The sequence below is a fragment of the Corvus brachyrhynchos genome, unplaced genomic scaffold (assembly GCF_000691975.1).
Source record: "Corvus brachyrhynchos isolate BGI_N302 unplaced genomic scaffold, ASM69197v1 scaffold83, whole genome shotgun sequence".
In the NCBI taxonomy this organism is placed as follows: Eukaryota; Metazoa; Chordata; class Aves; order Passeriformes; family Corvidae; genus Corvus; species Corvus brachyrhynchos.
The window spans coordinates 6,489,028-6,505,510 of NW_008238464.1; the positions used below are offsets into that span (position 1 = coordinate 6,489,028).

The following is a 16,483-nucleotide window of genomic DNA, read 5'->3' on the forward strand; positions in this document are numbered from 1 at the left end:
AGCGGGACTCGGCCGTGCGGTTTCGTTGCCACAACATCCTGCTGCCGGTGCTTCCTCATCGCGTTTTGTCCGGCCGTTACTCGAGCAAAGTTTCGCTTGCAGCGATCGTTGCTAAAATTAGGGATTTTGTGGTAATCCAAGGGAAAGTTTTCCTTTGGGCGGTTGCAGCTCTCAACTTTGCGCCCAAAACTAAAGTACCTCGGGGCTGTGCAGCCTCTGCGTGTAATGACGACTGCAGGAACAGAGCACGTTAGCGAGGGTTGTGCGATGTAATTACATCATTGTCCTGTAAGTTTTGGCAAGAAAAAAAACCAAAAAACCTGCAGCGTTGCTGACGGGCTACAAAGGCAGGGCCGTAATGGTGGAAACTGCAGGGAAGTAAGGAAAGCTCAAGAGCTGCGTTGCTCGTAGGAGTGGATGCAAGGCTGTTTGATGGGGAGGAAGCTATGCACACTTCTGCACGCAAGACCAAGCCTGCATGGCACAAGGTTGCTCATAACGCAGTGAAGAGGGGAGCAGGAAGTAAAAGGCTCGTTCTTTCGCTAAAATCATGCTGCTTCCTGGGGAAGAAGACTAGTTGGGAATAGAACACACGACCAGCAGAGCCACTCCATTGCGGCAGCAGACAAATCCAGCAGAGAGAATGCTGGAGAAGATGGATTTCACGAGTCGACAAGATTAGCATTTACTTTTACACCTTACTTTCTTTTTTGAGATATTGAATAGTTGTGCTTTACAATTATAATTAAACACTACGTTCATTTTCGTGATAAATAGCAGTCTTCGGAGCTTTTAATTAATAATAACCCCCCACTTGCTGCTCTAGCGTTATTATCCTATTTCTTCATTCCTCTTGATTAAGCTTGACGGCAGTGGACATCGAAGAAAGAAGGTGATAATAAAAAAGTGTTTCTAACTTTGTAACTTTTCAGAAAGCAGCAAAAACTTTCACACACAAAACCCATGAAGCACCATAAGCCAGTTGCAGGAAAAAGTGCTTCCTGAAAGACATCTCCAGTTGATAGTGCTGCTCTCCACCCTCCAGGTCATATATACTGTGCCTGAGGGTTCAAACTATCTATGTATCTCACGTCCCTACCCACCCACCCCCCCCTCTTTTGTTTTACATTAATTCTTGTAGGAAAAAAGCCTTGCGAGTCAACTGGACAAGCACAAACAAGAAGGAGTGTCCTAGTTTGCTAGAATTTTGATACATACTAACTGCCCAAACACGCCCACTCGTGGGTGGTGGTTCTTTTCCCCTCCAGCCGAGGGCTGTTCACAACTAATTTGAAGTATTTGTACCAGTGAAAAAACTTTCCACACTTGTCTAATCTCTGAGCACACCGTTTTCAGGTATTTTGGAGCTTTAGGATTTCGTTTCTGTTTGTAGTGGTGCAAGGCTATTCCACTTCACAACTGTTTTCTGGGGACTGCCTCCTCCTTTTAAGGGTGCTCGAAAAGCAGAACAGATGATAACTTTAAACAGCATCACTGCGGCAGGACTGCATGACAGACGTGAGGAAATTGTCTCAAGAGGTCATCTAGTCTATAGGCAGAAAGCTACAACAGATGCCAGAGGACATGCACATGAACTGGGAGCCATGCAATCTGAACAATGTGACCACTGTGACATGTGCAAGCTCATGAGTTAATTAAAGACCTCATGCCAGATGACCACCTTGTCAGCATCTGGCCTCGTCGGGAGGTACCACCTTCCAATTCTCAAATTTCTACTCTATTTTAGGAAATAAAAAATACTGCTTGGTATTATAAATTTGAAAATTTTACAACTCCCTGATCTAGGTTTTTTTCCCACAAGGCAGGATCAGTTATCCCTAAGTCACTCTTGTCACACCTTTGTCCAGTTTGTTGTCTCCAGCAAGCAGGAGGCTTTTCTAGTCCCAGTGTCCTTAAGGGTCAGTGAGTCCAACCCAGCAGTGGTAATTACTCAACAGAGACTGTGGGAGAACCCAAGGAGCAAATCTCCTGGGCTACTGAGAGAAGTTGGTAAAGGCATGCCTTTCCCTTCTGCATCTAGGGGCTGAGTGGGCTACACATCTCTGAGCCCTTAGGACATCTCACTGTCTCACTGTTCTTCCTTCTCCCTTCACTGTGTTGGCTCCCTTGTTGTCAGGTCATCAAGAGTGGATGTCTGATACTTTGCTGCTCCTTACAAGCTATTGCATTTCCCACAAAATAGTAACGCTGTTAGTGTGGCTTGTCTCTCGTCATTCAGGGATCCCGTTTCCTGCACCTTTGGCACTGCCCACATACTGGAACACTGCCAGGACTGGTTACAGAGCAGAACTATGGATTCCTTCCCTATACAAACCCCAGGAGTGCTTTTGTGGTTAGACTGTTCCTGGGTTCGTTCCAACAGGCAAGACCACACTAGATTCTCACCCCCTCCATCACGCACCACTGTACAGCACTATTCTGTCATACAAGGCACCCCCACATCTCTCTGCCTGCAAAGCTGAGGATGTCCAATCACAGAACAAGTGAAGTACAAGGCATTGTGAGGATGCTTTTCCTCATATTTGAGAATTATAGGAAGTACATATTCTTACAGCTTTTAAAAGGCTGTGTAGTCCCATGGACTTAGTCCACCATCACCACATTCTTGAGCCATCCTAGACCTACATCAGTCAGAGTTCCAGGAAACCACCTCACAGCTCCCACAAATACCTTCCTACTGACAAACTGAAGCCACCTGCTCTATATGGGATAAGCCACAAGTAGGGTGGTTGTGGGTCCATATATACTCATCTGACCCCAGGGCCAGGGAAACGGCTCACAAAAGATAAGCACAGCCCACACTACCAGCTTTTAAACTACTTTGGTTCCTTTATCTTTACAGAATGACCACAGGGATCAATTAAGGGGTAACATGCAAGAACTCAAATTTTCAGAAAGCCATGCAAAACAAGCACAGTTAAATCCACATATAAAATTAAACAACCAACCCCCCTCTGAAAAAACGAATCTCAACCCCAAAATAGGTTAGCTGAATGAGTTGCAAGTAAAGCACAGAGCAGACCTTCCTTTTCACTCCCCTTAAGCTCAGCTTGGCCACAGGAATATCCTCTCATCACTTAATCAGGTTTCTGCTCTGTATCAGCTTCTCTGTACTCAAATGATGCTGATCATTAGTTAATGAATGAGACAGAACCTCTGTCCAACAAGCTGGAACAAGAATTTCCAGAAAAGACCTTTTGTTCTTCAAGAAACCTTCAACAAATCAGTGGATTTTCCTTTCAGGACTTCTGGAACTCTGCTTTAATTTTATCTGCTTGACACAGAAAGAGAATGTTCCACAGTACAAGCATAAGGTTTCCAAAAAGCTGCAATTATATCTAAGTGGGCTGGTTATGCAATATTCTCCCCATTTTCCATACAGGAATGAGTGATCATTCAGGAATAAGGTCTGTTGTTTCTATCCTAAGATCATATCATGAGACTACCTCATTTGGACATGGAATTATGCATGGAGCCATTATTTGCATTTCAGGAAACATTTACAGTATCTCACTATACCTCCAGATTTCTATGCAGCAATCTCAAATATCTGATTGTAAACAAACTTACCATATGTCCAATAAGGTTACTATTTTGCACTTACATCTAATATTGAACCAGGCAATCCAAGTCTATGTCAACAAAGAGGCACAGAACACTGGTACTCACATGAGGCTATTTCTCTTTCCCGAGTTCTCCTAAAGCCTAGCCAAGCTGTCCTGGTTCTGGCCAGGATAGAACTTTTTTCACAGTAGCCGTGAGGGGGTGGAACCTGGTGTGGGTATGTCTACCTCATTATTCTATACCATCTTATGTCATTGCCAGAGGCAGGAAAAAGGGGCTCCCTCTCTTACTTCCAGGAAGAAAGGCGGCCCCTTCCTGTGTGGCGGGGTGGGGAACTGTTATTGTCTGGGGGGGCTTCTTTGTACACTTTTGTTATTAATATTGTTGTTGTTACCATTTATTTTCTTATCTCATTGCTGTTTCCAGTAAATGGTGCTTATCTCAACCCACAATCTTTCCCTTTTGTGCTTCCAACTGGGGGCAGAGGGGAAACAACTGACAGCATGGTTTTGGTGAGAGCACTGAATTGGGGAATACCATTCCTAAACCATGATACAAGTTTATTTGGAAGAGAACTGAGAGAGGTGAGGCAACCAGTAAGGTATCTAGATGCTCACTTTCCTTTTTTTTGAACATGGTACCAAAAGAGCTTTTCACCCAAATCTTCAAAAAGATAATCAGGAAAATATTTTTTTCTTCTATGAGACACAAGCCAACAGCATTTCCTAGTCTCCTTCCTAACTGGAGTTCTCTAGAGAACTACAACTACCCACAGCAGTTTATTTAGATAAAAGTTTTACTCATCACAGGTGTAATACATTGTATAATTGCTTCAAGGGCTAACTAAGTGACATAATGGAAACCATACAGAAGTCTCTACCATGATCTGTCATACCTTTTTTACCCCCTGAAACAGGTGGCAAACTACATGTGAAATAAGCATCTTTCAAAGCCAAAAGGAAGCACTCATGAGAGATGTCTGTATTTCATGCAGAAACTATGAGCTAGGTTAGCAGGTAGAGTACGATTTCTCTCCTTAAAACAGTTAAGAAACAAAATATTTCAGTGAGGCACCTGGAAAAGAGTAAAAGGACTGAGATAATAGATTGTTAAATGGAACCATAAAACTTGAACTGCTCCTCTATTTTGAATAAAAATACTGAAATTCACCAACAAATTTTTATTTATTTGACAACAAGTTTTGAGTTTCTTTTCTGTTATGGATTCATTTTGTAAAAAAAAAAAAATTCATTTATAGGGCAGCTTTTTGCTCTGCATGTGTCTGTTTTGCAACAACTTTTGAAACCATTTGAGGGGAGATGGAATTGCCATACATTCCTCCAAGCTTTATGAAGCATTAGTGCCTAGAGGGAAAGCCCCAAATCCAGTGAGGAAGAACTCAAACATGATGATCTCTACCCTGTCCCACCAGCATATACACGCTCCAGATCAATCCAAGCTTCATTTGGACAAGCCCAGCAGATGTCAGAGAAAACACAGAAGAAACTGAGGCTGCTATGGGGGAAAGAGGTATAGAGCACAAAAATCCATCCAAAGCTTTGTTTTGCTACTTGGAGGACAATTTTCATTTTAATTGGCATTTAAACCTCATAACATGCATTTTTTCTAACCATTTTGTGGTTATCAATGTTATTTCAGGTAACACTGCAATACCGATCTGAAGAGTTAATGGATCTTAAATAGTATTTGTTTTAGCAGATAAACCTCAAGATGATTCTTAATTGCTTTGTCACAGAATAGACTATAGCCTATGAGTAAGCTTACTCTATGACACTTAAAGAATGGGCTTTTACAAGACCTATCTCACTACATACAATGTTTTAAAGAAAAAACACATTTAAGATCACATTCAAAACATTGTTTTCTAAAATATCATGGTACTTTAAAAAGACTAACAATTTATTAAATGTAAATGTAACTTAAAGGGTCATAGAGCAGCAAATACACATCCAGTCTGTTTCTAGTTTTCTGCAAGTTAATTTACTTAAAATAATTTCAAATCTAGAATAGTGTCAGCTAAGATCCAACCTCCAAAGTTACAGAAGTGCTATTTTTCACATCTAATTGAAATGACACTTCCCAGTTTTATTAAATTTCTTTTTGATTTAAAAGAAAAGAAAACACCCCGTAAACCATTACTGTAGCAGCAGTTAGCAACAAGAACAGGTAACAACTGTCAGTCTGCAAACATAAGTTACACCCTTTTTACTGTCAATTTTTTGTCAAATATGTAAATAAATACAAGAGCTAACACAAAATATACCAGTGTAAGAAAATATATTATATGCTGAAATTTGGAATAAAATATCATGCAGTACTGGCTGCATGATTTGGAATATGTAATTAACTGCTTGGAACTGATGTTAAACAGTTAAACCTTTTCTTTGTGTAGAAGACCACTCTTTTATTCACCACGAGAAATTTGTTTTGTAATTAATTTTATACTGCTATATTAAAATCTGAAATGTGAAAATGACTCAAGTCATTTAGTGAAAGAAGATACCATAGGCACCATAATATATATATATTTTTTTTTTTCCCTTTTTGAACAAAATCTGGTGATGAACCATCATTAACAGGATGAAAATTAAAAGGCACATTCAGGCAAAAAAATAATCAACATAGTTTGCATGACGCTATATTTAAAAAAAATAATTTATGCTCTGAATAACAGACTGGATCAGAAAAAAATATTCTAGCAGATTCCAATCTGTCAGAGTTAAAGTAAATTTTGTAAAAGGTGTGCAATTCAAATGATGCAATTACTTTCAGTATTGAATTTTGTTTTGCTTTAAGGTCAGTATAAGGCTTATAACCAAGTGCTTGTTAAGAGGACTGACTACTCAACAGGTCTCGTTTTCTGAGTGCATAGAAATCAATGAGCAATGAAGATGTTTTCCTTCCAAGAGGACATATTGTTCTATTTGTGCAAAACTTGATCAAGTACTTGAGCGTCTTTCAGGTTTTGGAACACATTTCATAATTGCAGCTCTCCACAGGGCAGGAGCAAGTAAAAGGCTTAGAGTAGTCACACTCAGAATAAGAAGATAGACCTGCAAAAGGCAAATAAAAGCCATTACTTCTCTTGGCTGCAAGGTTGTGCAAAGAAGCGACCAGAAGTTTGGTGAGATTAGACTCTTCTAGACAATATTTTCAAAAGACTTCACCTGTCTTCCTAAGCAACTTTGCATATTGCTACAAAAGCAAACAAGTGCATGCTCAAATCATCTAATTACCTGTTTACCTGGTGTGAAGATACAATTGCAAAAACACCATTATGAACTTATAGAAAAACAATTGTTTGTATGTATAGTTAAGTGGCCAATTTTGAAAATTCAGTATTTGTTAAAATGTCAAAGGCCAATTATCACTTTATTTAAAAAAATCAACAAAAAACCCCAAACACACAAACCAAACAGACCCCCAACCAATCAAACAAATAAAAAAAACTCCCACCACCACTCTAAACTATTGCGGTTTAGTGATAGAATGGCAAAGTTCACTGCTAGTTCACTTATCAACAGAAAAAAGCAAACAAAAATCCCTTTAAGTCATACTGTACATCTTCTGGAAAAAAAAGATCCTAACTACATAGTCTGAATCAGTCTTAGGAGTGGCAGGAAGTAGTTTTGAGGTCTTAAGAAAAAGAATGAGTTTAGGAAATTTCACAGCTATACAAACCTACACAGTAGATAATCATGTGAGAATAGAAAAAAATGAAAGCCTAAAAGCCTCCAAGCTCAGTGGGTGGGCCCCTAAACTGGCTCTGTGATCCCACAGAGATATCTTGAAACTCTATGCAAACATGCAATATTTGTAACTCTTAATTATATGAAAGAGTGAACATGAAAGTGAATCACCTTTACCTACAAGTAAACATTGTGTAAGTTTTTTACATGTGCTTTATTTGGAATTGGTTCCAACACTATGCAGTCCACTTGCTCATATAATGAAAACCTCAGAGCACTAGGAGAGTATGTTTTGTGAGCAGAAGCACATAGGACAAAGCAGCTAGTACTAGAAAGTGAGGTCAGTTGTTGTATCTCTATAGCCATAATTTACTTAATTTCGTAAATCAGACTTCATCTTCAAAAAAAAAAAAGTAACATTCTCACAGCTTCAGTATAAAACTAAGTTTAAGGCTTCTTTCCTGGGGAACTTTTTTCATGACTACTGAAAACATTGGTTGTTTCTTCTGTGGAGGATTTAAAATGAACAAGCCTTACAGGTTAAAGTGATTACAAGTTTATTTGCTTGTTTAAATGTCAAGGCAATTTTCACAATATCTGCTCTCTAGTTCTTATTTACTGGTATTTCCTTCTTCAAATCCTATATTCTCTCTGTATTGTATACTCCTATACCTCTTTCAATAGCTGTATCAAGATTTTAAAAGCAAAGGCCTCTCAGTCTGTGTTGCTTGGGTGCTATCTGCAACTCACTGCTCACATAATTAAGTTGTAAGCGAGAGAAGTTAAGGTAAAGCATTTATATCTAAGCTATTTAAAATATTAAAGTACAGTATGAAACAAGTAAAAACCAGCACTAAGAACCCTGTCAAGGACACAGAAGTATCCATTTGTATAAGGGTTGATTCTACTTTTTTACAGTTGAGAGGTGCGACAAAATTGGAGTGCTTTGGTATTTCAAATACTGGGATTTTGTATTACAGTGTAAGTTATTCAGGTGCAAAAATGAAGTTAATAACCACAGAACAGCTTACCTCCCGAGATATGATCCCTGCTCTGCGTGCTCTACTTCCCAGAACAAAAGAGAATTCACTGACTTGGGCCAGTCCTGCTGAGACAATCCACTTGATATATTGGCTGGTCTTTGGAAGAATCAAAGAAAGGACAAGCACTGCCAAGACAAACTTTCAAAACAGGGTTTTTTGAGTTATTGTGGGCTTGCTTTGTTTGTTTGATTAGATAAAAGAAGTGCAATAAATAAAACAGTACTATCTCTGTAAGATACATAGCATCAAATACAATAATTTTGGACATAACATAAAATAATGGACTTCCAAGTGTGTCTTCTGTATTAATGTCAAAACAGACAATGTACATTGCACATTAAAAAGTAGCATCTTCTTTACTATAATAAAAACACTTGATAACTGTCACAAATACCAAGGTAGAGAAATAGATGCTTTTCCATGTGTAACTTACTTTTAACATTAAATAATTTTCTTTTTAAATACCTGAAGAATATTGTATCAACTGTATTCTAATCAGTAAGATTCCTCCAAATACAGATTTACAGTAGTATTCTCTGTTAAATCAGATATTCAGCTCTTGCATAGAATTTTCTTTAGCCCATGCAGCACAAAGATTACTTAGATTATTGAAGATTAAAATATTTTTTAAAAGCGTAAAAGAAAATACCTTCATTATGACGACAGACAATGTAAGGAATAGCAAGACTGTGAGTTCATATATTACAAATGTGGGAAAAACATGAAGTCCTAGAAGGAAAGAAAACAATATTGCACAGTTTGAGGCCAATATCTTACTATGGTAATTTTCTGGGTTAATAATATATTTAATTGAAAGACTATAGTCTCAAAACCAATCAAACAGAAAGCCTTAACTTACCTACCAACCACTTGATCACTAAAGCCCTAACTACCTACTTGATCACAAAAGCATTTCCTGCAATATCCAGCCCTTTTTTCCTTTGGGGAGGTTCAGCACAAGAAATATTCCCAAATGAATTAAGTTGCATATGACTGATGGACAAACACTTTTAATTTCTAAAGCTTTCAGTCCTCCACACCAGCCAACAATACAAAATCTGAACTGAAACACACATCTAATGAAAGCTATAAAAATCCCACAGGAAAATAATTCCATTGTTCTGCACAGTCACTGTAATATTTTGCTAGTCATTTAACTTTTTTTGTACAATATGGTCATGGACTATCACAGTGGAAGGAACATGTAACTCAGTATTTGCATACTGACTACATATATTTGACTATAGCTACAACAGAAATCCAAACTGCTTCATTCTATGACCCTCACTTCCAAACACTGAAAGACACCTGAACTTGAAAAGTCACTTAGACTGGAATCAGGTAAGGCTATAAACCCCTGAGCACGGTCTAACAATCAAGGAATTACAGAAAAACCCATTGCTTTGATGTTGGTGGGGTTTCTTTTGTTGGAGTGGATTGGCTTTTTTGGTTTTTTGCAATATTTGGTCATTGTAACTTGGTAATTATATGAAGAAAGGTAACAAGAACCACAAAGACTGCAGAAACATAAAATTAAATCCTGTTAATATTAAACATAAGAAAAAGAAGTATTTGTTGGAGAAGTCCTAGAGTCACCAAGGAATAATCTTACAACTAAGTCCATTTTTATCTCCTGAAGTATGAGGAACTTGTGCAGGCAAACATAACTGTGGATCTTTGGAAGCTCGTTCCTTTTTCATAAAAATTTCTAAAAGGTGAAATCAAAATAGTGGTGGTGTTCTCAACAAATTCATAATAGTTGGCATTTCTCCAATCCAGTTATTTCTGATGAAGGACAGGTATTTAGCTTTCTAAAGCATAAGGCATGTAAATCAATGCTGTAAATAACTTCTTATTTTAATGTGGGACAGGTTTCATTAATTTTCGCTCCCTATAGTGCAGAGCCAGACAAACTGTAGAGGACCAAGAGCTGTCATCGCTTCCAGACCTACAGTAACTTCACAATATTTTGTCTGTATGCACATTCAATTGCTGATGGAAACGTTCTTCAAATACACCAGGGATCTTTACCCAAGTACCACCCAGTCAGCACGCACACACCCTGTTTTATTTCTCGATTTCCTTCCAACTACTGAAGCAGAAATGCAAAAGACTGGCAAAGTAAGAGGAGAGATGGCAGAATAAGAGATGAACATCACACCAAAAAAAAGAAATCCACATATATACACAGATGCACGTGGAAGGGCAAGTAGCTCCTCTATATTTTCACTGTATATCACGTACACAGTGCTCTTTCACCTTTAGGCCGATCTCAGAAAATACATGAAAAGCAATTAGAGAAATACAGCCTGTAGCAATGGCATGTTTGATAAGAGGGCCAACTCTGCCACATCTAGAACTGAAGGTTTCCACGATAGGCTATAAATAAAACCTCCTAGTGCTCTCATCACTACTGGTGGCACTACACGTTCAGTTCTGGAGCACACAGGCAGTCTGAAGTCCATTTGAACTGCTGCCCAATGTGGAGATTATTGCTATATTCCGAAGAGCTAAAGCACAAACCACAGCTGATTTCTGTACCAATCCTTTGGAGGCGAGTGTCTGCAAGGTGAAAACAAGCCTAAACCTGTCACATACGCTATTCTGAGCAGACAAATCAACATCCCAGAAACCAGACTTTTTTTGAAGGAAATAAATCTCATTGTAAGTGATTTTTATGGTCAGTATAGACCTTTGGCCCAGTCCTAGATGAAAACCCAGGGTAAGGCCAGAAGTCATATCAGACTCCTATAAAAGCACATGAAACCTTCCTGACAACACAAACACCATCAGAAAGATTAAATTCATAGGCAGAAGGTGTATGAATATGGCCAGTTATTGTAATGGCTTTGATCAGATTTCAACTAAGTTCAGGAGTAATTTTGAAATCATTCTCTAACATGTAAGAAACACTTCAAATAACTCAAAAACGTCAGCGGCGTCATCAGCACATGTCACATTGGCCAGCAGTCAATAGCTAGGATAACACTTAGGTACACTTTTACAGAGCTGACCATAAGCTACCGGACTTCAGCTCTAAGCAGTGTTCACAAAGAGCTGGAACAGAGGCCTTGGGGTGCATCGATGTCAAGCCAAAAAGCACAGTTCACTCATGTAAGTTGGTATATATTCTGTGGACAATTACAGGCAAGACTTTGCACATTCTTTTTGTAAGTACATTTTTCTTAAAAAGTACTCCCTCTTTCCTCGATTAGACAGATTCTACTGATCTGCTGGACAGCTTCCTAACAGCATGTGAATATCCAAACATCTTGACCATATCCTGGTTAGATCCAACATCAAAAAAAGCAATCTTGGAGATCCTTGACGGCAAACGAGTGCAAAAATCAGAACTCTGTGGGTCAAACTGGAGCCAGTAGAATTAATTCTGACACATCCTCAAGACAGGACATCACTCAGAAAAATCATGTTAGCTATGCATTGAGATGCTGTGTCTACTAAGAGTCCTAATGAACCGAAGATCATAGCCAGCAAATGCAATAAATGCTACAGCCCTGGCCAGATCATTAAGGAGCAGAGCAGAAAGCCAATTTACTTCATATCTCTGCAAAGGGTAAAGTCCTTTTGATTTTAAGTTCTGAGGGCATAAAACCTTCAAGTTTCATTGTGTTCCACGCAGGAAAACAAAGCAGTAGAGCTGCATGGATAAAGAGAAGGCGATGCATGCCACCTAATGAATTCCAGTTGGGACCTTCCTTTGATTTTTCTCAAATTCAACAGAAATGTTAAGAGGCTCATTGGACAATCCTTGTGTGCATGTTTGTTCTGGACAGTGATGGTGCTGTCAGTGTCAGCATCACCCATCTTCCGTAGCAAAGGACTGAGCTGTTAAAGGGTTTTCAGCATCTTGTATTCAAGGTCCAACACAGACCACAGGAGTTACCCAGAAGGGAAGCATGGAACCTGGCAGGTGGGTACATCTGTACAGCCAACTGAGAACACACAACTTGTCAGTGAAAATAATCTGTCACCTCACCAGTGGCAGAGAGGGTCCTGATGCCCAGTTTCAAACTCCATACTCCACATGTACACTAAAAAAATTGGAGCTTTTTTAAAACAGTCAAACAGTCTACTCAAAGATGCCTTCCATCTTTCTAAAAAGTAATCAAAACAAAATCAAATGATATATGGGTAAAGATCTGTGTACTAGGGACCAAAACAAAAATGAGGAAGAAAGTGCCCAAATGTGGCTCTAAGGGACTGGTCAAGATGTTCCCTCAAAACTCCTAGTGAGGACAGAGACTAACAGGAATTTTCTAACCTCAGCAGGTGGCATGAAGAGCGCCAGGAACCCTGAAGAACATCCAGAGGCCTAAATGAATGTACAGATTGAGCTTAACTCAAAGTGCAGCTGTTAATGCCTAACTGCAAAGGTGCATTATTCCCACAAATGCACCCAAGCGCAAATTTGAAAGCAGTACCATTGCACAGGTCAAGCTTAGGGCAGGTCCACTGCTACGGATATTACATGAAAAGTACTATTCAGCTCAGCTTTTAGGCACCAGAAGCATTTCTGTAGTGAGAACAGAAAAGCAGGCTTTTAAGACAAGCAAAATAGGAATGAACTTTTCCAAATGACATACTTACAGTCACTTTTCAATTATGATAATTTTTCCATTTGTGCCTTTATTCTACAGGGACCAGAAATGATACCACTGCAGTGGTGTTCCTCAGGATCTCAAGCGTTTCTCTATATAACTGCTCTCTATAATATGATTGCTGCATATAGTAACAAACAAACCTTCTCGTTAGGCAGGGGGAAGAACCTTTCCCTGTGGCTCTTACGTAATTTCACATAGTAAATCTCTATCCATTTATAGATAGATATAATTTGCATGTGTACATATGCAAGTAGGGAGCAAGCAAGAAGTCTTTAAAAAGAAGTCTACTAAGAAGAAAAATTCAGGACTACTTTTTATTCTACTCAGGTTTTCTTTGCAACATCACATTCACTCCTTTTAAAACCTACCTCTGTGCGACCCCACAGAATTTCCTCTTAAGCACAAAATTTAAAAGTAACTGAAAGGGAGAGGGGGGGATAATTTTTATTTGGGGAGGAAGGGGATTTTGTTTGAGGGTGCGGGGTTTTTAGGGTTTTGGGTCTTCTTTCTTTGTTGATTTTGGAGGGGTTTTTGTTGGGTTTTTTGTGTTTGGTTTTTTTTAACAAGCAAGCATTTTCACATTTTGCCAGAGGCCTCTAACATAGCTCTTCTGATTTTTTAGATAATTTTCTTCTGAGGCAGGAATAATGCCCATTTTCTGTAAAATCACACCAACTTGTTAGGAAATTTTCTTTTCTTCCCTTCTTGCAATTATAATGGCAACAACTGTTAAAAAGAATTTTTTTCATATAATTCTGTAACAGAATTACTAAAATAATTTCCTTAGAGTACAATGTAGGCAGTATAGAGTGCTGCTAGCATGCCAACTGAGGTCTTGCTATTTTCTTGTACTCTAGCGAAGTCTTATCTCTAGTCTTAATTTATGCAGCCACAAGAGCGTAGGACAGTATTTTTGTTCAGTCCCTTGTAAAATTAACTTTGGGCTTATAATCACTTGTCATGCTTTGTATCCCTGATAACACTATCCACTCCATCACCATCTTTACTGAAACACATAAACAACTTACGTCTGTGAGCATTACTCATCCAAGCTTGTCAGTTATATAGGCCCAAGTTTCATCACAGCCCACCACTTTCCTCCCATTATTAAAAAATAAGTTATTCAAATAAACATATCTATTACTAAGTAATCTGACTCATCACCAGAAGCTATTAGCATGGGCTGGATTAAAAAAATATTAAAATAAAATTAAGACTGGCAAGCATAGCTATTTCCTTTCTGTTTTGACAGCCACCAGTTTAGCTTCTGTTACGAAACAATGAGTATCACACAGGTATATATGGAAAAACATTAAAATTATGCTGATGGTGGGACTTTACTGTTATCTCAATAAATACATGGAGATAAAAAGAACAATAAAAAACTTAAAATCCTACCAGAAGAAAAACCAAGGGTGGTGTTGAAAATACCCAAGCCCAAACCCTAAGACTTTCTGAGTAAACATGGGTTGAAGAAAGTTGGATTTGTGCACCGGGCCACATCCAAACCTCCTCTTAGACACTGCGATGTTCCCAGCATTGCAGGACATGCATCTCCTATACAATCCACAGGGAGAGGCAAGTACTTTCACAGGGCCTGTCTCCTCACCTGCTGATGCCAAGCACTTCAGTAACGCGTTCCAGTTTCCCTTAGATGAAGTGTATTGGGACATGCACAGACAGCTAGAGAGCGTAGCAGTTCAAAAGGAAATTACTGATTTACTGTAAGTATTCTGAGTTAACTCCTTTTGGATATCAACCATAATGAGTTACTCTCTCATCTTATGCATCAATGCTGCATTTCAGTTGGCATTCAAGTAGTGTCTGAGATACATCCTCTTTCAATTATTTTTTCCCTGCATTGAGAACATACAGATCACCCCCTCCCAATTAACCTTCTAAAGAAACAAGCTATAAAAAATTATGGTATTATGACGTTCTGCTTCTATAGAAAACCAAGTCACAAAAATCTGAAATCTACTCTACCAATTGACTCAAAATAGTAATACAATTTTAGTAAAAATTACAAATACAGCTGCTGGGAAGACAGAAGAACATTCAAAAAAACCCCAGCAAATCAATGCCCAAACCAAGGCCTTTTTGTCTTAAAATTTTTAGTTATGTGTTTTAAATAGGATCATTTCAGAATTGACATTGAAAAACTGACACTAAAACAAGACTTGGGAGTACAACATGGAAATGACTTCTGAAACTGAATGTTACATTTAAAAATAGCAGCAAAGGCAAACCAATACTGTGGTCAGCTAACAGCGTAGTATTTTAACAAAGTACAATCTATCTCCTCCCCTCACATTATAGACAACATTTTTTTCTCCTCACCCATACTGTAAGCAATGTTTTTATATATTATATATATTTTATATAGTATAGATATAACATTATTTAATATTATATATAAATATAATATATTTTAAAGTAAGTTTTCTTGGAAGTTACCTATAGATGCAAAGAAAATGATGGCAAGAAAGTCACGTATTGGTTCAATACAGCACATAATCTCCTCAGTAACCATGTGACCCTGAGAAGAGATCAGAGCTCCGGCTAAGAAGCATCCCAGCTCCATTGAAACATCCAACAGCTCTGTGATCTGTTAAGGAATAACAGAGAATCTATTGCTGAGTGACTTTATATACCATTTCACAGTGAAACTATAGAACTTTACATTATACGAAATGCAGGAAATTAGTATGTCTTTATGCAAGTTCAACAACAAACAGAATTCAGTGTACATATTTCAGTGTTGTGCAGTATTGTATTTATACAGAAGACTCACAAAACTAGTTTCTCCCTTTCTGTTACCTCCTTTCCCACAAAAAGAAAATTTAATTTCTTAATCTACATTGTAATGCTTTGTGTTGCTCTTAAGGACAGCATCTGATTTCACATGTCCAAGAGAGACTATAACATCTTTGGAGTTGGGGTTACATAACACATGGAGGCTGTGAAATAAAGCAGTAAGAACAGGGTATTTTCCAGCTGTCAAACAAGAGGGAAAAAATGAAAATCTAAGCTTGTATTTGGGAGAAGAGTCTCAATCTAGCAGAAGCCCCCGGCATAAATTACATTTAATTACTGTAAATTTGGTTCAAATGTACCTGTGTGCTTTACTGAACAGGGATTCATTTAAGTGTACGAAGTAAACTGCTGAAATGAAGCACAATGTCTGCTTGAAAGAATTCAGACTGCTTCATTGTTTTTTAATATTTTAATGTGGTACTAGAAGATGAGATGAAACACATGTAAAGAGACTAAACAAAACACAAAGCCAACTGCTTAAGGCAATGCCTGGAACATTAAAAAAAAAGCAAGCAGCAATTCTCATGTATGGTATGGTATAAAGTATGTTTTAAAATACTTCAAAATCATGCAGCTGCAGATGGTCATCCTGCTGAGAAAGGACAATGCTATTAATATTAATAGAACATTTAAAACCGATGACTTAATTTTCATTCTAATTTAGATTAAGCAAGAATACACTATAGTACATTTATGGACACCATTC

At 38.2% G+C, this 16,483-nt stretch overlaps 1 protein-coding gene across 3 annotated transcripts in view; it reads right to left on the reverse strand.

The window, feature by feature from the left end:
• Nucleotides 1-5,143: 5,143 nt before the first annotated feature.
• The window catches only part of TMCO3 (transmembrane and coiled-coil domains 3), a 30,231-nt gene continuing 18,891 nt past the window's right edge, over nt 5,144-16,483 (reverse strand). The window contains exons 9-12 of one of the 3 annotated variants that reach the window (XM_008635859.2): nt 15,418-15,568; nt 8,988-9,067; nt 8,327-8,476; nt 5,144-6,659 (exon numbers count right to left, since the gene is read on the reverse strand). In XM_008635859.2, the coding sequence (XP_008634081.1) occupies nt 6,546-6,659; nt 8,327-8,476; nt 8,988-9,067; nt 15,418-15,568 (495 nt within the window). In that variant the 3' untranslated portion in view covers nt 5,144-6,545. The other 2 variants (XM_017737028.1, XM_017737029.1) reach the window with 2 other exon arrangements.